The sequence below is a fragment of the Gobio gobio genome (genome assembly GCF_949357685.1).
Source record: "Gobio gobio genome assembly, chromosome: 15".
In the NCBI taxonomy this organism is placed as follows: Eukaryota; Metazoa; Chordata; class Actinopteri; order Cypriniformes; family Gobionidae; genus Gobio; species Gobio gobio.
In genome coordinates, this window is record NC_137108.1 from 24,825,885 (window position 1) to 24,850,889 (window position 25,005).

Below are 25,005 nucleotides of genomic sequence, written 5' to 3' on the forward strand. Positions count from 1 at the left end.
AAGCACATACACTGGGAGAGAGGGCTGTCCCATGAATTAATTTCTATCTAATCAATAAAAAGAAAACCCCGGTTCGAGCAAGAAATCATTACAGGCAATAACTCTTTCCGAGTCTCTCCAGCTCGAGCTCGGACGGGTTAAAATAACGACAACTTTAGCGTGAATCGTTTTAATGGATTATAACTAACAGAAACAGCAGAAAGTAGAATATGCCTATATAGTAGGGTAAAAAATGGCATCAGTACGGAAAAGTTATAGCCTAGAAATGCAAAATAATTTTAAGAAGCTGTCAGTTTGTTTTCACAACATTACCAGCGTTTCCATCGATGAACGCGGCAGTCTCCGTCACACGCGCGAGCTGCTCGGGCACAAAAAACAGTCGGACACAGCAAAACGGGAGAGAAGGCAGATATTTGGGGTGGGTGGGGGTGTTTTCGTGGGGGGGAACAGAAAAAAGGAATCGGGTGAGGAGCCTGAATTTGAAATTAGGGGCGAAAGGTGATGGGGTCGGGTGGAGGGTGTGTGTTCGTGCGCGAATCCTTCATGTGTCTCGCTGCCCCCTATATCTCGAGCGGTTTCCATAACAACGCGTTGACCGCCGGTGCTGAAAACAAGCAAAACTTGCATTTGTGAGTGCAAGAATGAGAGAAGCAAAAAATATTACGAGTGTAGATTTTAATAATTATTTTTCACCCTTCTTCTTCTGATTCATTCAGTGGGCCTATGCATCAGTAGGCCTATGTGTTTTACGTAGGATTGACTGATTAAGTAAAAAATATAGCTGCCATCTACAGGTGAAATTAATAATTGCACAAAAACGCGGGGAAGGCTCGAAGTAGGCCTCTCTCCAAAACACTGTGATCTTAGCAAATTAGTATAGTCATACAGTTTAATTTACACCCTATAATTATTTATTAATTGTTAAATGAACATAGTTCAGTTGTGGTTAATGCATTATGCTCCCTTAAAAAGAATGTCAAAGCCAATAGAGATACACATGCCTCATTTCTTCAGCACCATGGACAGAGTTCTTGGACAGCCCATGGACACTCCTAAATACTAAGCCCCCCTTTTCTGATCTTAAATAGGTTTTGATCATGCATTAATGGATAAGGGGACAAAAATAATACTAATAGTACAAAAGAAAGCATCATGACCTGTATATAAATACTAGATGTTAATTTTTGAAGCAAATTGTAAATGTGTGGACTATACCTTCATAGCCTAAAACCTCTTTGAGACACAGCTGGGATCCAACCGTTCGCTCACCCTCTTAACCTGATGTTGGTATATCGGAGTCAGCAATTGTTTAAGGCAGGGAATATATATTTAGTCCAGCAAGTAGCTCCTATTCAGAAAGCAGATATACAAACATCTACATTTTACATTTATATAGTATCCCAATGATCCTTAAATCCACAAGGGGGTGCAAAAGTATAGAAAACATGGCTTTTATGGGAGAAAAGCCTAAATTCAATCTGTTCATCATATAAAGCGATCAAGTCTCTTCAGAAAATTTGGACTTAACCACTCAATTCATTTGGATAAGTTTCACAATCTCTTTATGAACTTTGCGAAGGGTCAAAATGGTAGTTGCATAGCCGTCAGATTTCATCAAAAAGATCTTCATTTGTGTTCTGAAGAGGAACGAAGGTCTTACGGTTTTGGAACAACAAGAGGTTGAGTAAATGATGACAGAATTTAAATTAAAAATGTTCACTATCAATTTGAAATTGAAATTAAACATCTTTTAATCACACAAAAACAGAGACAACCGTTTTCTGACAGTAATTTATTAAGAATCATATTTACGTAAATGTATATATTCCAAAACAATATCAAGTAATATAAGTTTAAACAAAAACATTAAAACACAAAAGTGTTCAATTCTCTACACCCAATTCACTTAATATCTGTCAAACGACAGGAATGAATTACCACTAACTACTACTGAACTTTTATCTTTTTGTCATAAGGGTACAAATATAACAAAAAGGGTAACACATTCTAGAAACAGGACCAGAGGTTAGTCTGGTTGTGTCAAGGCTGGTGTTAACTATCCTTTTTCTATCAGCAATATACAAAGGCATCCAAAGGCCCTGATAATCCATGACTTTGCTGACCTTGTTTCTGAGACAAATAGCATGTTAACATGGAGTTGTTGGGACAATTATAGTCTCACAGTGGTGTACACTGTAGAAAGTCTTTGTTGTAATAGATCAGCATGAATGTCTACTCCATCTTGTGGCATTTCCAAATTTTGGCAAAATTGATTGACTGGTCCAGTCAAGTACTGTATAAAGGGTTTCAAAAGCCATCTTTGTGACTCTTACAAGCAGTACAACAGACCCCTCTGGAGCAGTTTGGTTACACAACATTTCCGCCCGCCCGATGGTGCACCGTTACCAGCCCAAACTCTTAAGAATTAAGTTAGCATTCAACCTTTCAAAACCTTTTCAAACCAGATGTGATAAAAATAAAAATTCTTATCTTTTTGTTAAATAAACATTTTAATGTTTTTTTAGTCACTCTTTTGTGGATTGATTTGAAGATCCTTTCGAGTTACAGTACATATTTGTTGTGTATTCCCATCCTTTCTATCTTTTAAATCAAAGAAAGAGGTTGTTTTAAATTTCCCAAACAAAGTTAAACATATAACTTGAATTCCAGGGTTCACTGTAGGTCATTACATTTGGAAAGAAAAAAAAAAAATCTACATACCACCTGGGGCAGACTAAGTGGTTCCTCCTGTTTTTTCTATGGGTTTAGTATTGTGTGTTCGTCCATGTTTAAACTGACCTCCAGTAGAGAGAAACAACCCCTCATCTGAACTTAACCTCTGAACGTTCTGACAGTTTCTGACGGAAAATTATTCTTGTGTCCAACAAAACGGCTGCCCAGTTTAATCTAGACTCATCCAATAGGCTCTCCTCCCCAGCAGGGTCAACGACACTCAATGGGCAATGAAATAAAAAGGCGAAACATCTTCTTCATCCATCACAACTGAAGGTCCCAGGTGAAACTGGCATTTCTCAGGGCCTGTGAAGGAAACATGATATACATCACTTAATACATATGGGAACTTGCAGAATTGCTTTGAAAACAATACTGTAGACTATGAAGCTAACTAATCAATTGGGGGGGGGGGTATTTTTTTATGGCATTTTATACATGCCATACTCATAAAAAGGTACTTGGAGCAGTTTTTCATGACATTAGTTTTTAAAAATATTTTATGAAATGTTCTTAGGGCTACCAGAGTTAATGTAACAAAGTAATGTAACTAATATTAACTAAATATATTAATGATATTTTAATTGAATACATTTACAGAATTTATGTTTGTATTTGCGCATCTTTCTGTTCTCTGTAAAAATTATTTGGAATATTTATTATAAAAATGCTAACCAAATAAAATTTAACAACAACAGCAAAACAAGATAATCTATCGACGTGGAGAAAAAAGAAAGAAAAATATATTTATATATATATATATATATAAATGAAGCAAATGGAATGTTTAAAAATCACTTATTTAATATTTACAACATTGTCACCAGTGTTGTTTTTGTTTACTAAAACTATTACAAACCGTTCTTGTTAATTGAAATAAAGCTGACATAAAACATAAATATTTCATGAAAACTTAAACTCAGCAACTACAGTAACTGAAAAAAGTTTTAGTTGAAGTAAAATGTCAAATTAAAAAGTATCAAAAATTAAAACAAAAAAACATTAAATAAAATATAATTTCAAAAAATTGTAAATACTACAGTAGTATATAAATAATGCTAAAATAAATCTCTCTCTCCTGGTAGAAAAAAGGGGATAAGATAAAATTGTTTTCTGCCGCCCCCTGGTGGTTACATGTTAATATAGTATGTTAATAATATAATAACTAGATAGGGAGTATATTAAAAAAATCGTAGCCTACTGTCAACACTAATGTATGATCATTATCGGAATACATGAGTGAAAAATACACAAATTAAAAAAAAGTTACACTCTATTTTAAGTGTCATTGTTACAGTGTAATTATACATTTACTGAGTAATATTAATTCACACGTACTTACTATAGGGTTAGGTTAGGTTGAGGGTTAGTTCGTTGCATGTAATTATACACACTTTATTATTATGGTGTAACAAGGACACTGTAAAATAGAGTGTTACCAAATGCACTTACAAACTCACCTTTGTGTCTCCCAGTTTGTCCCATTCTGTGTCTGGCTGCTAAGCAACAGTTTCCTGCCCTCCTCGTAGTCATCCTGATCCACACTGACAAGCAGCCGGACCCCCTCCTGTCCCGCTGCCCTTTTCAAAGAGTCTGTGATGAAGACCCCTTTCAGCGCCTCGAGCAGAGCCCCGCTCAGGTAGTCTGCCCAAAAGGCATCTAGGTTGGCAAGTTCCGAGAACTTGATATCACAGACAATGGAGCCTAGATCCCGGGCGCGGAGCAGCAGGCTCGCTCGGCTGAACAGTTCAAACTGCCTCTCCAACGGCTGCTGCTTGTCTGACGAAACGCCTCCACGGAGGGCCGACTCGTGCTCTGAATACTCCGCACGTACGCGTAGTCGGATATCTGAGAGCGTAAGAGCGTGGGAGACAGAGAAAGAGAGGAGGGTGGGATGAAGGATGGAGGGTGGCATGCAAAGGGGCAAAGAAAAGATGATGGATTTGTGAAGATTCGTTTTGAAATTGAAGGGTGTTTTGCAGCAAGGATGGAGAGAAATAAGAAAAACAGTAGTGGAGGAAAGGGGGAGAACACGAGAAATGAAGCAGATCAGTGGGGGGGGGTAAAAAGGAGGGCAAAAATACAGTTATAATGAGACTTGACATTCAGTTTATTTGTTTATACCAAAACAATTTGGTATAAAAATAACTGCAAGAATAGCAATGATTCACACAGATTTGCTTAAAGCAAGTTCCTTCCCCGTTTAAATTTTGATCTGTTGCGGACAGTGTATTGAACCAGAATACACAAAACTCTTTGCGATACGGCATCAGCTCTGAGATCTACTTGATAACTGAGGCCAACATCTTCAAAATGTTTAACATTGAGATTTGGGAGTAGATTGACCCTGATTCTTCACTTGTAGTCATTAAGGCTTCAAGTGAAACCAGTCGGCTAGTTCAGGTTTTGCACTTTAGGAGGGGGAGATCTAGATCAATTCATCATGATGTGGCATTCGAATTATTGGCAGGCACACAGGGACTTGGAAGCACATTGGGTAAAGTCCAACATGTCTACTGAACATGGTACTTGTATATTTGCAGGTCACAGAGATGTGAGGGTGTTATGAAAGCACATTAACTGAGGCCGTTCGTAAGTTCAGGTGGACTGATAGCACCTCAAGCTAAATCCAGAGATGGGCTCACATTGGAAGTTTCAGTCGACAGATCTGGTGATGTTTATACTTTCATATGTGCATCTGAATTCGGCAGGGGCCATAATTGATAAGACAGAATGATGCAGGTTGGCTTTACCAAAACAGTGGAGGTAGAACTGATGTCATGCAACAGCACAGGGAACAGAGACGGCAAAATACGATTGGAGTATACATACTGAACCAGAGCTTCGCAGTGATGTCATTTCCTTTCATGTCATTAGCTCAGAGGTCAGAGGAGGAAGTGGACCCATCAATCTTCAGATCATTGCTGCAACACAAATCCAACCTATCTACAACCAAAGCTCCACCACAAACTCCACCCTTTTGCATGTTGGGACGTTTACAAAGCAACAGTCAATATGAAATAGAAAACCATCCGGTAATGTAGGGAGTAAGTGATGACGCCAAATTTATTCATTATTGAAAATTAATAAAACATTGTTCAAATGCTTGAATATACTGTATTTAGGAAGTCATTGTGAACAGTAGCACTTTAGGAATGATAACCTTGCCCTGGTGTTATTCATAAATTGACTGTAGCTAAATGTCCAGCCATACACATTCCCTTCATTCTAAAATCAATGCAGGTGTACAGTATAGGGCTTAGCTAGTAAATATAATTACAAACACTACCATTTGGGGTCAGAAAGAACTTGATTCAGCAAGGACACATTCAATTGAAGTGACATTAAAGACGTTTAAATTGCCTCAAAAAAAAAAAAAAAGATCAGCACACCAGTTTCCAATATTGATAATAAAATAAAATGTTTCTTGAGCACCAAATCAGCATTTCTGAAGGTTCATGTGACACTGAAGACTGAAGTAAGGATGCTGAAAATTCAGCGTTGATATCACAGGGATAAATTATATTTTAAATTGTAATAATATTTCACAACATTACTGTTTTACTGTTCACATATATGTAGCCTTGCTGAGCACAATAGAATTATTTCAAACACACACACACACACACACAAATATTACACTTTAGAAAATGCTGGGTTAAAAACAACCCAAGGTGGGTTGAAAATGGACAAACCCAGCAATTGGGTTGTTTTAAGCAAACATTTAACCCAACCGCTGGGTTAAAACAAACCATTCACTGGGTTAAAACAACCCAATTGCTGGGTTTGTCCATTTTCAACCCAACTTGGGTTGTTTTTAACCCAGCCTTTTTTAGTGTATTGACCCCAAATTTTTGAACAGTAGTGTAATTACAAGATTTGGTAACACTTTATTTTAAGGTGACGTAGAAGTGACACGTCACTACATTACTATAGTAATAACAGTAAATTATGCATAATTACAAGTAACTAAACCAAACCCTAACCGTAACTCTAATTAATATTACTCAGTACTTATTTGAGTAAGTACAATGTAACTACGTAACCTTAAAATAAATTGTAACCCAAGATTTGTAAAAAAAAAAAAAAAAAAAGCCATGTGAGACATGTGCACCAGAATTAATGTGAAAGATATTGTAACTGTATGTGTGTATATACAATCCAACTAATGTTTTGGAAATGTGATGCTTTATTTTAACATGCCAAAAAAGCTTCTTTTGATCATTATCATTTAAAAATGACCATTTACATAATGCCCTAACTAAATGATACTGTTCAAAGACTATCCATTTCAGATGCAGACTAAACTTCACACTTGACAAGGAAACTACTCTATGATGAGAGGTCTAACAAATGTACATTACATTATTACTACCAGTATTGTATGTTAAAGGGGTCAGGACATGACAAATCAAATTTGCCTTGATCTTTTGACACATAAGAGGTATTTGTACCATTAAAACATCCAGCAAGTTTCACAGCATCCTAATTATAAATAAAGCAGTTTCAAGCTACAAAAATGTTTTGGTATTGCGGGATCTGACATCATATGGGCAAATATATTTACATATGAATGCCGCAAAAGAAATACATTGATGAATATTTATACATCATTACACCATAGGCCCCGGCCACTGGCATTCAGTTCCTTAAAGGCTGATATTGTAAGTGTTGCATTGTGTAAAAAGCAAATAGAACCCATGGTAATCACTGGATACAATGTACAGATGCGCATAGTTTCTGACACTACACACGCTTGTGTCTGTGGACAGCAAGACGAATGGAAGAATGAAAGAACGTTCACTTTGATGTGTCCATTTTAAACAGCTGGTTTGTGCCTCTGTACAGACTTCAGAAGGATCTCAGCATTGGAAACAAATGGATGGTTTAGTAGCTCTGCTTAAGAAGAATTTTCAAGCGTCTATACTTTATCAGTGTTTTTCTTTGGAAAACTTTTACTTCTACATTCGAAAGCATAATATATAAATGTCATACTTTTTACTGCACTACGTTCCATATTGAATATCATTTAATACTTAATTACATTTAAAATGTAGTACTCAAGTAAAAGTAATTCAACGTTTTACTCGAGTAAGAAAGTACTAAATTTTTAATGTAATTAAGTATTAAATGATATTCAATATGGAACGTAGTGCAGTAAAAAGTATGACATTTATATATTATGCTTTGGAATGTAGTGAAGTAAAAGTTGTCCAAAGAAAAACACTGATAAAGTATATACTTGAAAAATGTACTTGAGTAAAAAATACTTCACTATTGTCCGCCTCAGGTCAGAGGATTGTGTGTTGTTGAAAAATGAAGCAGACAACTGTATTGGATCTGACAGCAGCTGCTTCACAAACTTTTTACAAAAAGTAAATTATTTCATAATGCTTTTTCTGTAAATGACGGATGGTTGGTAAATGATGGTTTTATATGGATAATATTTTCAAAACACTTACATGCAATAGCGAGAGTGCGTTGATACTGTATCAGAACAGTGGCCAATTACGTCCAGCCTTAAAGGAGCCACCCCCTTAAAAACTGATCATTTCAGACAAAGGGCCCTATTTTAACGATCTGAAACACAAGTGTCAACGCGCGAAGCGCAAGTAACTTTGTGGGCGGGTCTCGGCGCTGTTGCTATTTTCCCGGCGGGATAAATGGCTCTTGCGCCCGGCGCAAATCTAAAATGGGTTGGTCTGAAGTAGCTTCATTATTCATAGGTGTGGTTTGGGCGTAACGTGAATAAACCAATCCGAGCGTCATCCAACATTCCCTTTAAAAGCAGGTGCGCAAGTTCCATTATGGATTGCTATTATTATGGCGTATTTACCAGGCGCACGCCAGGAGCGGTTCACAGCCGAGGAGACTGATGTTCTTGTAAGAGCAGTGAAAGACAGAGAAGTGAAGTTGTAATGTTGTACATTATGGTAAAGGTGATTTCACAGTCTTTTTTTTTTCAGTCTTTCAGTTTTTTCAGTTTTTCAGTCGATTTTTTTTCCTGGTTCTTGACGGACAAACCAATTTGTCATTTGTCCTTATATACATATATGTCTTGCCACTATTGGGCAAACAGGTCTTATCCTTAATTATTACAATTAGCCTGAATAATTTGTAAGCTAGATTTATGCCTATTTTTTCACATCTTCGTGGCACACCACAATGATTTCCGTCATCTCATGTGTTAATATTTTTTTAGTGTAACAATTTATGATTTGCAAAAATAACTGTTGCATCTGTGTAGATTACATGAGCAAAGTGTATGCGCGTTGTGCACGCTATACATTATGGTCAAGCATGCGCCCTTAAAATAGCATAATGAACAACGCGCAACGCGCCACTGACTTTAGACTAGGTTTTTTCTGGTCAGTGGCGCAATTGTTTAATGGAACAGCAAAATAGCACCAGGGATTGTTTGCGCCGGAACACGCCTCCTTTTTTGCGCTGAACCGCCCAGGTAGCGCAAGTTCATTCACTAGTTTAGCGACGTGCTTCTGTGGAGGGAAAAGCGCGCTTTGCGCGGGTGCAAAATAGGAATGACACATGCGTCGGTGTACAAAGTCAATTGCGCTGGGTGCAAGATAGGGCCCAAAGGGTTAGAATGGTTTTTCCACATATATTTGGTTTTGGGTTTTTTTGTGTGTAAAAACTTCACTAACATAAGTGAACCTCAAGGAACATATTCAAATAATAATTTAAAAAACCCATGTCATGACCCCTTTAAAACAAGGATGTAAATTTAGCGTACAGGAAAACATTACTTTGGAAGTTCATTTTAAAAGATCATTGTGGTCCCCCTCTCTTGAATATGTTCCCAAAAATAATTTGTAATGCAGGTTGGAAAGCAGACTCGAAACACAAAACTTCTTTAACGTTCTTTTAAACACAGCACACATTTACAGAGCACTTTTAGTTCCATTAAACAAACATAATCAGAGCTCGTCACATACACTAATACAGGACAAAGGGTTTTCCCTGCTTCCAGCTTCAGTACACAGAAGGTACCTATAATAAGCAGCACAGTGGAGGTTTTTCTGTTTATATGTAATGTTTCCACTGTAGGCATCATGATTTTTGTGCATTTGTGCATCCCAAATAAATAACATGAATTCACAAATATTAAGATTTTTTTAAAATATATTGTAAATAGTGTAAAGATATAGTAAATAAAACAAAACAATAAATATTTTTCTAAAAATCAATTTTTTAAAAAAGTGCATCATTTTATGGGGTGTTGCTCCATGCGAAGAGCTTCCACACTTATTTCGATCCCTCTTTTCTGCTGAACAACAAACCAAGATGGAGGGAGAGAAACGAGGGCAAAAGGCTGACCGACTGCACACATAGGTCAAGGTCAAGCTTTTCTTTTGACTTTTTTTTTCTTTCATTCTCTCCCTCTCTTAGTATGTGAGGATGGCCAACTTGTTTTTGTTCCTGACACTTGTGTCAGTCTGTTTTTCAACTGTGGACATAGAGAAAGGAGAGGAAGAGAGAGAGAGAGAAACAAGCAGTTTTGGATGAACGTTGTTGCAATAGTTTTACTATGTCTCATTTTTTGGTCAAGCAGGCAAAGTTCATATACATAATTTCTTGTCTGTGTGTGAGAAAGCAACAATTTCTAATTCATATGGAGACTGCAGGTTCAAACCTCTTGGGTCAGAATGAGCTTATCAGGCAACTATTTTACTCACTTTACAACCAGTGTTTACTTCAATTCTGCAAAATCAAAACACTTCTATTTAATAAATTAAGATACCTGTTAAAGGGTTAGTTCACCCAAAAATGAAAATTACCCCTTGATTTACTCACCCTCAAGTCATCCTCGGTGTATATGACACTCTTCTTTCATACGAATACAATCAGAGTTATATTAAAAAAAATGTCCTGGCTAATCCAAACATTATAATGGCGGTAATATGAAGAAAGTGTAGCACCTCTCGCAGTTCACAACGCTTACGCTATGTCCGAAGTCATTCATACCGCTTTTTCCGCAAGTTGAAAATGGAAGGTGGTCTGGCGGATTAGCAGATAGGCCTACATTACATTTATTTGAATGCATTAATGAGAGTGATTGTGTGTATGAATTAGCGTCTCTATTAATTATGAAGCTGTGGTGTGTAGTTCCTTCAAAGGTTGACAAATCTATGCTATAACGGTTGAGTTTCTAATCTACTGTAGTGCTGAATCACAGGACAGCGTCGACAATGTGTTTCTGCGCTCCTCTCTGCGCGCGATCTTCACGTGATGTGCGATCTACTGTCTGTATGAGTGTTAATGCGTCACAATATATCAGCGCAGTAGCTCAAAATAATGACACGCATCCGATGGTCTAAAATCACTTCAATGTTCAAACTAGGCTTGCTACGATAGTCGGTGTTGCCGGTGTTACCGGTGTCCAGACTCAACACCGGTTACATCACTTGCCCACCGTGGCACCGCCCACCGTCTTTTTGATTTTTTTATAGTAATAAAATAATTTAGTTCAGTTAGAGAACAGACAATACAAATAAAAACTGAACGTATCTGCTTAATAAAGCAGGATCCGACCGTCAGTCTCGGCAGCGGCAGGAGTCATTCATCAGATTTAAGAGTGAGGAGCTGACTGAGATGATCGCGGAAGATTTGGTTTCAAAGCGAAACGTAAAAGCGCCTATTTAAGGGAGTTTGTCATTTGTTTTGTTGTTGTGTTTTTCATTAAAAATAATAGACTAATGAACCCATAATTCAAGCAACACGCAGCCGAATTGGCGCTAATTCAAAACCGAAAGTTAAATGTGCACTAGGGATGGGCGATATCTTATCGTTTGCGATATACCGGTAAAAATTCTCCCCACGATAAGAATTTGTCTTCCCGCGATAATAACGATAAAGCCTAGTTGATGGCGCGACCCATCCGCACCGTGCCGCCGCTGGCCGTTATTACTTTATGATGGCCGCGTTGGCTGCGTTCGTCAATTTGTATGGCTGAACGGGGGTTGGAGAGAGAATTGTCTTGTGGTGCCCCCGCAGCACTCGGTGCCCTAAGCGCCGCGCAATGGGAGCGGCGGCACTGAATCCGCATCTCATGTGCAGAGCGAAAACAACTAGAAGCTGCGGAAGAGTTCATAGCTAAACGAGGGGCACCTGAGGGCAATCTGAACCTGTACATACAGATGTATTTTCACTCGCTGAGCACTTGGACTGAGCGCTTAAGAGATTCGCTCTGTCTCAATCGATCGGTAAAGCAAACTATTTCAGTTCAACTCAATGAATGCGCAGTGTATTTGACGCACATTTAACACTAGTGTGAGGCGCGCGACTGAGAGCGCTCAGTGTTTCACACACACTCAAAGAGAGAGCCAGAGAGTCTTATACCACACAGAATTGACGTGCTACATGTAAACAATATCCTTTTGTTGTATTTTCCTGTAAAATAATGGCGTTTATTTGGAATTATTCAGCCTTTCATGAACAGGAAGAAACGAATGCACCGACGGGGATCTCATTGGCTGGCGTGCACCTATTACTGGCTCTGCTATTACTGTGCCTGTTTTGATTTCAACAAATCAGTTTGAATGAGCGCTGACAACGTGATTAATATTCATGAACCCAGAAGCTCATTAATCCTTAGTGCAGTTTATTTTTATTAGTAGAAGAATTCGTGGTATTATTATCTTTACTCAAATTACTGAAGTTCTATCATTAAATCATTAGTTTAAACTTTTTTGTAATCTGAAGACATTTTTGGGATAATTACTTTTGCTGTCTCTGCTATTTTTACCACTGTTTGCACCATGTATGAATAAATACAGAATCGGTTTACATGTAAAACTTGTCATTGATTTCAAAATTATTATTGTTTGTATTGTGTGATGTTTTTCAGCACAGTTGCACTATTTAAACATTACCTGCACTTTTACAATTATAGACAATTATATCTGCAACTTTTCCATTTCTGAAAAGGCTGGTGTGTAATTTCACATAAAAAAATAATTAATTATATATATATATATATATATTTTTTTTTAATGTATTATAGGAGCCTATTTGATGACAGGTACGTTTTACTAGATCATTGTTTGTTTTTCTGAGTCTCTCAAGAATGCATGCAGCTTTCACTTGTATCCAAAAACATGGGGAATGATACTACATTTATCGTCATTGATATCGTTATCGCAATAAATACTAGAAAATATCGGGATAAATTTTTAAGTCCATATCGCCCATCCCTAATGTGCACGGCCGCACCGAGCGCGCATTGTTTACTTTCGCCTGGCTCCGCAGTGAGAGCCTCCGCTACGCTGACTGCGCGCATTTCTTTTTGCCGCGCGCACCCTCGCGTTTGAGCGGGCGCGTCGAGTATAAACGAGGCTTTACGGACGAACTGTTATTCATTCATGGCGTGCATCTCAATCATAGACTGATCAATGCCCTGACTACTGAACTAGGGAACTGATTGAGACGCACCCATGGCCTCACAGAGCGCGCATTTACAGACGAGCTGTCATTCACGGTGTGTGAATACGCAACACTGGCGCGTTTTCAGTTCAGAGCGGTCGTGTGCATGTTACTTTCGGTTAGATAGAATTAGTGATTTAAAAGCCTCCGCCGGTGATACCGGTATTACCGGTGTTGTCACACATCAATTAACCGGTGGGAAAATTTCCTCACCCTCACATCCCTAGTTCAAACGGGCAGGCCTTAAAACGCATACAATTGACAAAGTTTTGTGAGGATGCAAGTGAAAGTGAGCTGGCTTCAGGGCGCACACGCTGTCTGAGACGCAACACACCTTGCCTCTCTGTGTCTCAGCTTCGGGCTTGTGCTCAGTGCATACAAGAACAACGATTAACTTATCTGTATAAACTGTGTAAAACATACAATTACCATAGTAATTCTGTATAAACAAAGATAACTGCTCCTGAATTTTTAGGTGTGCCTGCAAACTGCACTTGATGTGACTGATGGGGCGGAGTCACGTGACTAAATCATGGGGTAATTTACATTTTTGGGTGAACTAACCATTTAACTTTACTTAAAGTTTGAATGCTGAAAACACATACAAAACACTGGGATGGGTCTAAACAAGAACTGTTGGGTCATTTTCCTCAGAACTGCTCCAACAAAGGTTCACAGAGGAGTTTTTTAAGAACAAAACATTGCAAAACTGAGCTTTGCCGCTGAATTTGGCCAACGACTGTAGAATGGCTTGTTTTTGAACATAGATTACGCTGAAAATAGAGTAATTTCATGTTGTGTAATGTTGGTGTAATATAGACAAATTAGCAGGATGCACCCAATGGACTCCCATAAATTTCCAAGGAATTTTTCATGAATTCTTTGAGTCAGTTCTGTGAAACACTGAGGCCAACAACCCCTCCAGAGAGGATTTTGTTCCTATTTTTTCCCAAATCTAGTTCATCGTTTAGCACATGTAACTGGGGAAGTGGACAGTAACAACTGAAAACTGACATTTGAACACAGAGTATTAGATTCACCCCTCCGCCTATGCGAGTTAGGAAGGGGGTTCTTTACCTTAGGACATGGACCAGGCGCGTGAGTTAAAGCACACACATGTCTTGACTGTGTATGATCGCACAGAGTGGACAGCACACACTTGTTTTTGTTGTGAGCTCTGTCTCTTTCACTCTATCCATTCTCCTGCTTTTCCTACTCATTCTTGAGTCAACCTGCCAAGATCAAATGCGGAGTCAACACAGCAAACAGCATGTTCAGCTAGTTCAGGAGTAAAACAAAGGTGAAAGTGCAAAGGTCAATCATGGCATAGCAGAACTTTTTGTCTGAGAGAAACTGAATAACAAGCATTTCCAGGCTGATCTCATAGTCGATAGAGAATTTACATGTAACCATTTGAGATTGAAGGTAAAAAAAAAAAAGCTCACAGTGCAGTGTAACCTAATGTTTTAGGGAGAGGTAAGGCAAGTTAGGGCACAAAGGATTCTCACCACACTAAACAAAAGGTCAGTGCAGAAAGTAGATTAGCTTTTGCTGCATCAAAGCTCAGTTACAGAGGTGAGAGGATCGATGATTTAAATAAGAAGTGGAATGACAATAATCAGTGTTTTACTGGATAAGAAACACCAGGAAATACAGGCTGATGAAGCTCAGTCTCAGTGGCCCAATACTCAATAATCTCTTTCAGGCACACCACAGGAGTTATTCATACGGAAAACTGCTTATCCAAAGGAAAATGAAAAGGGATAGAGAAGTTGATGAGAAATGAAAAAGAATGTGAGTGTACTTTTCTGTAAAAAAAAAAAAAAACATGAAGGAAGCAGGGGGATTGAAGCAAGTCTAAAGCATAATTAAACCATTTTTTGTACACAAATGATCACAACTACAATAGACCTTAGTCAGGTTAGACACCATATTAAATTTAATGCGGATAAAAACGAGGCTGTGAGAGTTACGGCCTTTACAATGGCACGCACTTTATATGTCCTAGAGATTCACTACTTTTAAAACAGTTTTTTGTCTACTGATGGGATTTTTCCCCCCAGAAAGACTGAATGTTGTTCAGTTATGTTGTTGAACAACAGTACAATCCATTGAACACACTGTACTTCTCTCCATCACAGCCACGTTTTTATTCCTTTCAAAAGTTAAATGTGGCACTACCCTGACTAAGGTCTATTGGATATAAAAATGCAATCAGCAACCAAATCTTAATTATACAATGTTGTTTCTGATGAGAAAGGAATATGTAAACTATTAAGCACTACTGTGCTGCACCAAATTACCGTTTTATAGAGGTCTGCAATCCTCAAGTTTTGAATTGCTGAGTGTGGATGCGGGAGAGATATGTGTGCGGGAAGCAGGAAAAAGAAGTCACTCGTGGGCTACCGCAAAAAAAATAATTATCTAATTATAACAGCATGTAGAAGTCTGTAACTGGACATCTAAAGAGTCACGTGTGTGGAAATTGGAAAAAAATTGTCTATAGACACCAGGATGAGATGGAACCTATCCGGAACGGGACCAAAACAAATCAGCGGTGACCTCATCCTATTTTTGGCAGGCGGGACCAGGACAAAACGTGAAATTTTCAAGCAGGAGCAAGATAAAATATAACATATTTTTGGAGAAAGCGGGCAGGAGTGGTTTTGAAAAATCCATCCTGTGCAGACCTCTACTAGATTACTTTTGATTGATAAGAGCAACTGCTACTGGGATACTAAGTACATAACAGACTATAATCAAAAACATTACAACTTTGGATTTGCTTGTTGCTTTTAGCAGAAGCTAAATGCTTTGAGCAGGAGACATGAATATGCAAGGAAATAAGCAGCTTCAATTGAGGGTTTAAGAACCCCCGCAGTGCCCGTAATGAGGAAGGTTACCAGAGCCATGCAGTCTTTGTACAGGCAGATATAAAGGGTCAATAAGCATCTGTAACAATAGAGTGAAACTGACAGGTACTGCGCATCCTGGCGCAATGAGGCGGACAAAGAGCATGTCTAGAGCCTGACTCACACACGTTTGAAAAAACAAGATGGCACCCTTATGCATAAATAAGGCTGGATGCAGATATTTGAGTAAACGAAACTCCTCTACATTTGTATACTTTTATCCTTTTAAAATCAATGATCATGATAGATGAAAAAAGCTTTTAATAGAGTTAAACCCTGATTTTCATTTATGTTTTGAAAGTGTGAGGTTCAGTGTGTGGCTCATGCATCAGACAGATATTTAGAAAAAATCCACACATTTAAAAATTACATCTGATTTCTGTCAAAAAAACCCCCAACAATATATTTATATTTTTAGTAACACCAGAAGATGCACTGTCAAGCCAAAGAAGAAGTGAAGTGTTGAAAGGAGGCAAAATCATGCAGATAAAATGATTATAGGATATGCATCTGCACCGTTACAAAGAAAAAAAACTACCTATTATAGAGACAAAAACTAATAAATTACAGCAAAATTGCCATAGACATGGGTATCTGTATTAAATGTCATTATGAGACATTCAGCTCCCACAAGGGCATTATACAGGAAAGCTTGTTTGGTTTTTAATGCTTTACAGCAAATTGGAGCATGAGGTAAATTGAGGCCATTGGTATTTTGAGACTTGAATGTCCCAGAAAAACAGTCCTTGCAGAAAATAAATGCCTCACACAATGCCTTCTTTCCTAACAAATAGTTTGGTATTTCCTTACCTACTGTGCCATTATTGCCACTCAGTGTGTCTCATGTGCTCTGTTCTGAAGAGATTTTAGCAATGCCCTGATGGCAGGACAGCTCCCATCTAGCAAAAGCATAAAGAGGCTTTGGTGTGAGCAGCCTTTGAGTCCAGTCAGAATGAAACTCAAAGTTATAATAGTGCAGTGTGCAGGGAATTCACAAAGGGATGAATGGAGATGACATACGTTTAACATGGACCTATTGTGTGACAGTTTGTTTGACACTTTCATTCTGATTAGAGGTTCAGGCACTAATGATGAGTGATTGGTTAATTGTAAACAGCTGAGGTGCACTCAGAAATTATCAGCTCTAGAGAATTTTATAGATTCTGTAAATTCAACCAAAAGGAGAAATGAAAAGGCAAAAGAGATTCATATATTCAAAGAATGCTGGTAAAAGAGATTAAATGACAGAAGAAGTGTAACACAGTAAAGAAAGTGCTCTTACCGCAGGTCACTTTGTTGGGTGTTGGTGGAAGCTGGATTTCAGGCTTTCCCCCAGATTTTCTTCTCCAGTGGTTGCCTCTACCTCGCTTCCGTCGGACAGGGGTGGTTGTTGCCACAGAAGAGCCAGCCCCTGACACAGGTATGACAACAGATTAATACACATGACAACTAAGGCTAGATACAGGGCTCGCAAAATTTCAAAATCCCTGGTAGCCCTTCAGGCAGGCACTCTTGAGATTTTGTAAGCCCGAAAAGAATTTAACTAGCCCGAATAAAAAAAAAGAGAATTTTTATGTAAAAAATTGGATTTGAGTCGAAATATCAATCAAAAACACAAACAAAAACGCATGTATTTGGTTCTAACTGAACTGAAATTTCTATGAACTTTTATCCTGACCTGTCTTTTTTGGATCAGCAGAACTGAAATACCGGTGTAAATCCAAGCAGCATGTACATCACATGCAGAGCCCTTTAAGGTTACTTTTATCAAGTAAACTACCTACATACAGCACGTTATATGCATATGTATTTGGGACAGAGGGGCACACGGTCGCATTCAGCAGATATATGCTGCACATCATAAATCAAAGCACGAGAACAGCAGAAAAGGTGACAGAATGCTGCCAATGTGAAAAGCACAACGGGCATGTGCTCCTCCCGCTCTCCATACACACAGCTTCTGTGCTGCCTCCGTCCGCACTAGCCTAGGCTATTAGTGCGTGCGGTGTGAAACCGATCAGTTAAACTTCACTGCAGTCAAATCAGCACGATCAAAACTTCCGCAATCGGATTTTTTCATTCAAATAACAAGTCAAGAGAGTGAACAATGCACATCAATAAAGGAATTTTATTTCACTATTTAAGATAGCCCGTCAGGCAGGGCGGTGATACATTTTGGTAGACCAACTGGAAAACACATTAGCCCCGGGATGTGACAGTGCCAGCATTTCTGCAGTACCGGTAATACAGAGCACCAGGTGAATTCAGTACCCGCTGATAAGCAGCTGCTTTCAAATGCTCCCGTGTGTATCGGTGTAGGTGCTCGGTGAACAGCACCAAAGGATTCTATTTACAATGTGTTTTTGCAGCACTGATCATTGTAGCCAATCACAGACATATCTATTGAGCGTGTGAACCAAGTGTGCAACAGGAGTCCTGAAAAGTGAAGCCAAAGCGTCTTGATCACCCCCAGGTGGCTGGATGCAGTATAGGTCATAAGGCCGCGTGTCTACCAAAGCGTTTTAGCCGGCTGAAAACACTAGGCGCTCCGCTGAAAACGTCTCGCTGTGGGTGCTTGAGAGCATTTTGGCAGTGCAGCGTTTTTTTCAGTTGAGACTCTTTGCTAGTTATGATACGGAATATCCACGGAAGTTTTACTAGTATCTCATTTCACATATGGTTTGTTCCTGTATTGAGTATTGATTCTATATAAAATGCTGATACAATGTAAATTATTTGCTCTGGCTCTTGTTTTTAATTATTTTGTTCCATTATTATACTGCTTGTTATCATCTGTTGACGTTGTACAGTACACGCAGAATGTGGCGGTTGGTCTGTGTTGTATTTGTCCGGCCCCTCCTCCACTCTGATTGGACCGCTGGGTGAAAAGTGACAGTGATGAGCGCTGCGTTTTACTCAAAGTTGAACATTCTTCAACTCTAGGCGACCAGTAAAAAAACGCTGAACGCTCAGCGCTTGAGCGTGAAATACTCACTCAGCGCCTTGTTACGCTCATGGCGTTCTAAAAACGCGGCGCTCCCATTGAAAACAATTGAATACGCCAGCCAGCTGCGTGAAAAAACGCTTTGGTGGACAAACGGCCTAAATCTTCAAGTGTTCGTTCTTTAAATACATTTGGTTTTAGTTATTTATTTGATGCTATAAAAACGGGGGTGTGACCAAGCAGCAACCTCCCCCAGTTTCTCTTGAAGCCAATACGGAAGTGACTTAAACTGTAATTCATCGACTGGCCGTTAGAGACAGGCTCCAAAAGAGAGCAGAATCTCATTGAGCCCCATGTTAAAATGCCCAACTTTACAGCAGAATAAAACATGTTTACAGCCTGGTACAAATTGTGGTTTTGGTCTATACAGCCCTTCATGACAACTGTGAGGGGGGTGAATTTTTTTTATAACTTATTCGTTTAAATTAAATTAAGCCTTAAAGTTCTGCATAATTAAGGGTGTGGCCACTTGAGTGACAGGTGGATTGCCGTTTGTCTGCTGTCCACCCATGTCCCGTCTCTTTGCCCAGTTTCAGTTATCCGGGAGTGACGCGCTGTCGAGATGGCATTGGCCGACTTTACACTTTTAAAATGCTCCTCAGAAACCTCCGGGTGACGTCACGGACACTACGGGTGTGACATTATGATTGACAGCTGAGATTGAAAGCTGAGATTGACAGCTTCTCTGAGCGAAGTTTTCACTGAGGCAGCAATGGTCATTTGCAGGAGCAGGCACTGAACGTAACCAAGTGCTTGACAGCTTCAGTGATTATAAAATTGCACTGATTGACAATGATTTAATCATAGCAACAGACGGGACAACAATCTGATACTATATGTCAAAATAGATGCGCATTAAGCCTTAGAATGTAAATGCAGACTAATAGACCTGTCACTTGCTCTATGTAAAGTGTTTCTGTTTATTTTTTATTTCTTTTGTAGCATTTTTCAAAATTGTAGTGAGAGCTAACTGGTGATGAAACAGGCGCCTTTAAAGGGTTAGTTCACCCAAAAATGAAAATTCTGTCATTAATTACTCACCCTCATGTCGTGCCAAATCCATAAGCCTTTCATTTATCTTTGAAATACAAATGAAGTTTTTTTTCTAATAAAATCGGAGCGATTACTTTGACGCTTCAAAAAGGTCATAAAGATCGCAAAACTATATGAACTGAGTGGTTTAGTCCAAATTTTCTTAAGAGACACGATCACTTTATACGCTGAATAGATTATTTAGAACAGGAACGTATCAGGCTTTTATTCACATTTAAACATTCATCAACGCACACATCAATTGTGACAAACAGAAGCTCAAGCATTTTTTCTTGACGTCCAACTACCAATGAGTTTCATTCTTGTGTTACGAAGCAAATTTGAGCTTCTGCAACAACAAATGAGGTTTATATTCTCATGCATCAAGCAGGTTCAGTTGAGCTTCTGTTTATATGTTCACTGATGAATGTTTATATGTGAATAAAAGCCTAAAATAAATCTGTTCATTATATAAAGCGATCGTGTCTCTTCAGAAAGTCCAAAGAAATTTGGACTAAACCACTCAATTCCTAAGGATTCATTTTTTTTCAGCCTCTTTGTGAACTTTTTGAACCGTTGAAGTGGTAGTTGCATAGCTGTCAATATAGAGTACAGAACCCACTCAGATTTTATTAAAAATATCTTAATTTATGTTCCAAAGATGAACGAAAGTTTTAGAAGTTTGAAACAACACGAGTAAATTATGAAATTTTCAGTTATTTTCAACTCAATTATTATGTTATTTTTTTAATTGAACAGTTATTTTTGTTCAATTTTCAACTATACTAGTATACTGTTATATTGGTGAATATAAATAGCTGCTTTTCCACTGTCGGGCCGAGTGGTTCTTAGAATGGTAAGGAATGGTTCCAGTTGTGTTTCCACTTGAGCCTGGTTCGGCATGGCACGATTACAAACCCTTCTCGGCCCGGAATTCTCGGCACGGTTGTGTTACTGAATCGTGCAGGAAGAATCTGTGAAGTGACGACTCCACTCAGGATTGGTCACTTGTCGGTTGCCTGGCTACCAGTTTCACTGCAGCTGGCTAAGCGCTCTTTTTGATCGGCATAAACGGTTTACTGATGATATGAGATGTAAATATAGACCAGATTATGGAGTCGACATTTACATCTCATATCATCAGTAAACCGCTGTGTTGAAGCTTTTGTATTACATTCCAAAGAGCGGTCGTTATCAGCCCAACAGCGGAAAATGAAACCAGAACTGTACCAGCTGGCCAGGACCGGCACGGAATAGAACGGTTACGCAATGAGAACCGTTCGGCCTGACGGTGGAAAAGCGGCTAATGAAACTGTTTTAATATGATTCTTTAATGTTTTCATTTTGTTAAAGAGTTGGCAAAAAGGCTACATAGAGAAAAAAACTTTTAATAAACAAAAAACTTCTGCTCACCTGCTCTCCACTGCTGGTCTTGTGTGTTTTCAAAGGATGGTATATCTGTGTTTGAGCTGATTTGTGTGTCCCGTCTGGTATCCACCTCTGGGTAGTTTATCTTCACTCGCTCTGGAGACACTAACAGCACATGTTACACATCAGTATTTGAACATAAACATTACTGGTTTTGTTTCACTACTACGGTGTAATGGAGCTTTAAAGCTGATACTCACCTGTTCTTCTTTTCTTTTGTGAGATAAAGGGCAGAACATCATGCCGTGTCAGAATCCGCAGCAACTGCAATAAAGGTCTGAGGTTTCCCTCGCTCAAGTACCCTCGCCTCTCCAACTCCAACAGCAGTTCAACGCCACTCTTGGGTCGGTGGCGACAGGCGTCTGGGCACGGCTCATTCTGCGGCTGTATTCTTCGCCATGTCTTCAGAAGCCGAGGACATGGAGAATTACCCTGTGGAGATCCATCAGGCCCAGGAGGTAAATCTTCAGTCCATCCCTCTGGATCGAGGGGATGTTTTCCAGGATAGGTTTCATCAAGGAGAAAGGACAACACCTCGACATCAGACTCTGTGAGTTGGGAGCCCACGATTTCAAAGATCTCATGGAGGGACAGCATCTCATAGTAGCTCATGCACTCAGTCTCCTCCCAGTACAGGGAATATCTTGTGCATTGTGCTGAAGCCATGAAGAAATGTCTAAATGCGCCTGGTATGGAAGAACATGGACAAATGACAAGTGTGAGTTATATAATTAATGGTTAAAAAAGGACATACTGACTAAAACAGTAAATAGACTGGCTTTCAAAATTATAAAAAGAACAGTGCAGAGCGGTTAAACAATTTCGCTAAATCTCACATATGTTAGCCTAAGAGCTAGCTATATCAGAATCGATTGTGGATTAAAATAACATTTCTATAAAACATTTAAATACAGTTTTAGTGTCTCAGATTAGTACAAAAACAACATAGAAAGATATTTACACGTTCGTAGTGGAAACAGCGCAGTTATTTTGACTCGAACAGCGTTTCTGTGGTGATCCGCCCTCAGTCAGTCAGTCCGTCCCTCAGCCGTTCCAACTGCTGTCAAACGTTCCTCTCGCGCAGCGTCACGTGTACTCCTTATGTAACGTCACGTTTGCGATAAGATCACAGAAGCCCTGAAGCCGAAGTGATAAAAAAAGACCCTCAATTATGTTTAGTTTATAAACAAACAAAAAAACACCGTTAAATTATATGACCAAATAATATGGTTGAAAGGCTACGTTCAATTGTTTGTGTTCGCTGTGTCAGCTGACATTCCTGCAGCTGACTTCCGCCTCCATTACTAAATTTTTCCTTGAGCTGACCTGACATCACACTGCACCAAAACACTCGATGTAAAATAACAATAATGATAAAACCACACACACAAGAAACGTTACATGCTACACACAGCACACTAGTGCACTTGTTATCAACATTATCGTATATTAGCGTCCGGTAGGAATCGTGTTGTTTAAAACAACAAGGTTTTCTCTATCAGTTTGTTTCGTTTTCATATTATGCTGTAACTTATACGCATATTTTAGGTCCAAAAATCTTACCTGTACCAAACTATTTATCTGGATTGTGCTGACCCTTCCAAAACACCACCCACTACTCAACTGGTAAACAACACTCGAGCGTCAGTTTTTTTGGTGGACTGATCCCCGCACAGTCGCAGATCGTCGTATGTGTGTTTGGAGGAAAATCGCTCGCATATGATTTGTAGATCGAGGCTTCAAGTCCACAGACCATTCACGTGAGAATTCATGCGCATAATGTCGGGGAAATTAGAAACACAAGAAAGAGTCGAAATGAAGCCCTTGCTCTGAAATTACCTATCGGTTTTTAGTAGTTTTTTTTTTTTTTTTTTTAAGCAAAATAATTTCTGTGATTATCATATTACTCATACTTTCGTTTTGTTTTTACAAAATTTTTACACACAACCATTCCCTTTCCCCCTTTTTTATTGCATAACAAGAACAACATACAACACATACAGAGGATCACAGATATCTATTAGGCCTACATTGATAATAGCATCAAAGGAAACAACAGAAGGAGTAAAAATAAACTATACTGGGGAAAACTTACGAAAAATTCCAAAAAGATAATTCAAAAATTCTATACATCCGTTTCGCTTTTTTATTTCTTGCAACTTTAAGGGCCTCAATATGTTTAAGTTCAGTTTTAAATAAAATAATGATAGGTTTATTATTTGTCCATTTCTGTTTTTGTACATGGTAGGCTATTTTCCATACACAATTACTAAGTTAACCAACAAATATTGCTCCAAACTCTTAGAATCTTTAATTTTGTGAATTTAAATATCAGATATTCAACATCAATCCGAAACAATTGGGTAAATTCAAAGAATAAGTGTTTTATGGATTCTTCTTCTGTGTTACAAAAGATGCATAGTCTCCATGTCTCTAAAAACTCTTGAGACTATTGTCTCACTTGATAAAACAAATTAATGACCTTATATATAATTTCTTAAATTTTATTGGTGACACTGTATTTACTGGGTAAACTTCAGACCTCTTTCCATTCAATCTGATTATACACTGGGTTCCAAAAGGTTTAGGCAATAATGTAGTTCTACATAATTCTCTAATATTTAAAAGTAAAAATTCAAAAAAAAATTGTATCTATACTTTTCACACCATTATTACTTAATTGATCAGTAGTATATACGGGGATAGGCTCAGAAGATACATTGCCTGATAAAAGTTGAATAAGGCCACTAGGAAGGGCATCAAATAATACTGCAAACTCTTTAGCAGTTACAGGGATCTTATAATAATTAAGGAATTCACAGTAATTAAAAAGATGTCCATTATTCTTAAATAACTGTATGACCAAAATAATACTATTATTGTACCAGTTTCTGTAAAATAAAGATTTATTTTTAAACGTAATATAGGCCTATTTGTTGTTCCAAATCACAGATTAAAAAAATGAGCATCCATAATAAAAAAACTGTTTATGAAAAGAAGAAAGCTTTATTGGAACCTTGTTTACATCAAAATTACACCTCTAAACAAAAATTCTAAACCCCCAGTTTATCAAAAATGAACTTAGGGATGATATTCCAAATTTTGCCTAAAGAGTTCAAGTTCTTTATACACTTGTTCTTAAATACACAATTAGCAAGTCCACCATTTAGACCACCATCTTCAATTGGATTGCATAGAACGGGTTTTTTTTAAAATAACGTGGTCTGTTCTTCCAAATGAAATTGAACAAAATAGTATCCACCTCTTTTTTAACTGATTATTCATTATAGCGTCATAAATTATTAGCCTTCCTAGCCAGCCTGGCCTACGTCATAGTATTAAGTATAGTATAAAATAATATAATATACATTATAATAATACTTCATTTAATATAATTAATTATATAAAAATAATATGTGAAGAATATCGCTTTGTCTGCCTTGTTGGTTTCGTCCA

At 38.3% G+C, this 25,005-nt stretch overlaps 1 protein-coding gene across 2 annotated transcripts; it reads right to left on the minus strand.

Moving 5' to 3' along the window:
- Nucleotides 1-1,781: 1,781 nt before the first annotated feature.
- dedd1 (death effector domain-containing 1) lies at nt 1,782-23,245 on the minus strand (the record flags this gene model as incomplete). Of its 2 annotated transcripts, XM_079836217.1 has the most annotated exons (7): nt 23,113-23,245; nt 22,511-22,686; nt 21,750-22,235; nt 21,535-21,654; nt 17,368-17,496; nt 4,194-4,581; nt 1,782-3,039 (listed from the first exon to the last, which is right to left on the minus strand). In XM_079836217.1, the coding sequence occupies exons 3-7, from the start codon at nt 22,213-22,215 to the stop codon at nt 3,033-3,035; spliced, it is 1,110 nt and encodes a 369-aa protein (XP_079692343.1). In that variant the 5' UTR covers nt 22,216-22,235; nt 22,511-22,686; nt 23,113-23,245. The 2 variants fall into 2 exon arrangements, with proteins under 2 accessions (XP_079692343.1, XP_079692344.1); XM_079836218.1 differs by lacking the exon at nt 1,782-3,039 and having other exon boundaries at nt 4,190-4,581.
- Nucleotides 23,246-25,005: the final 1,760 nt, after the last annotated feature.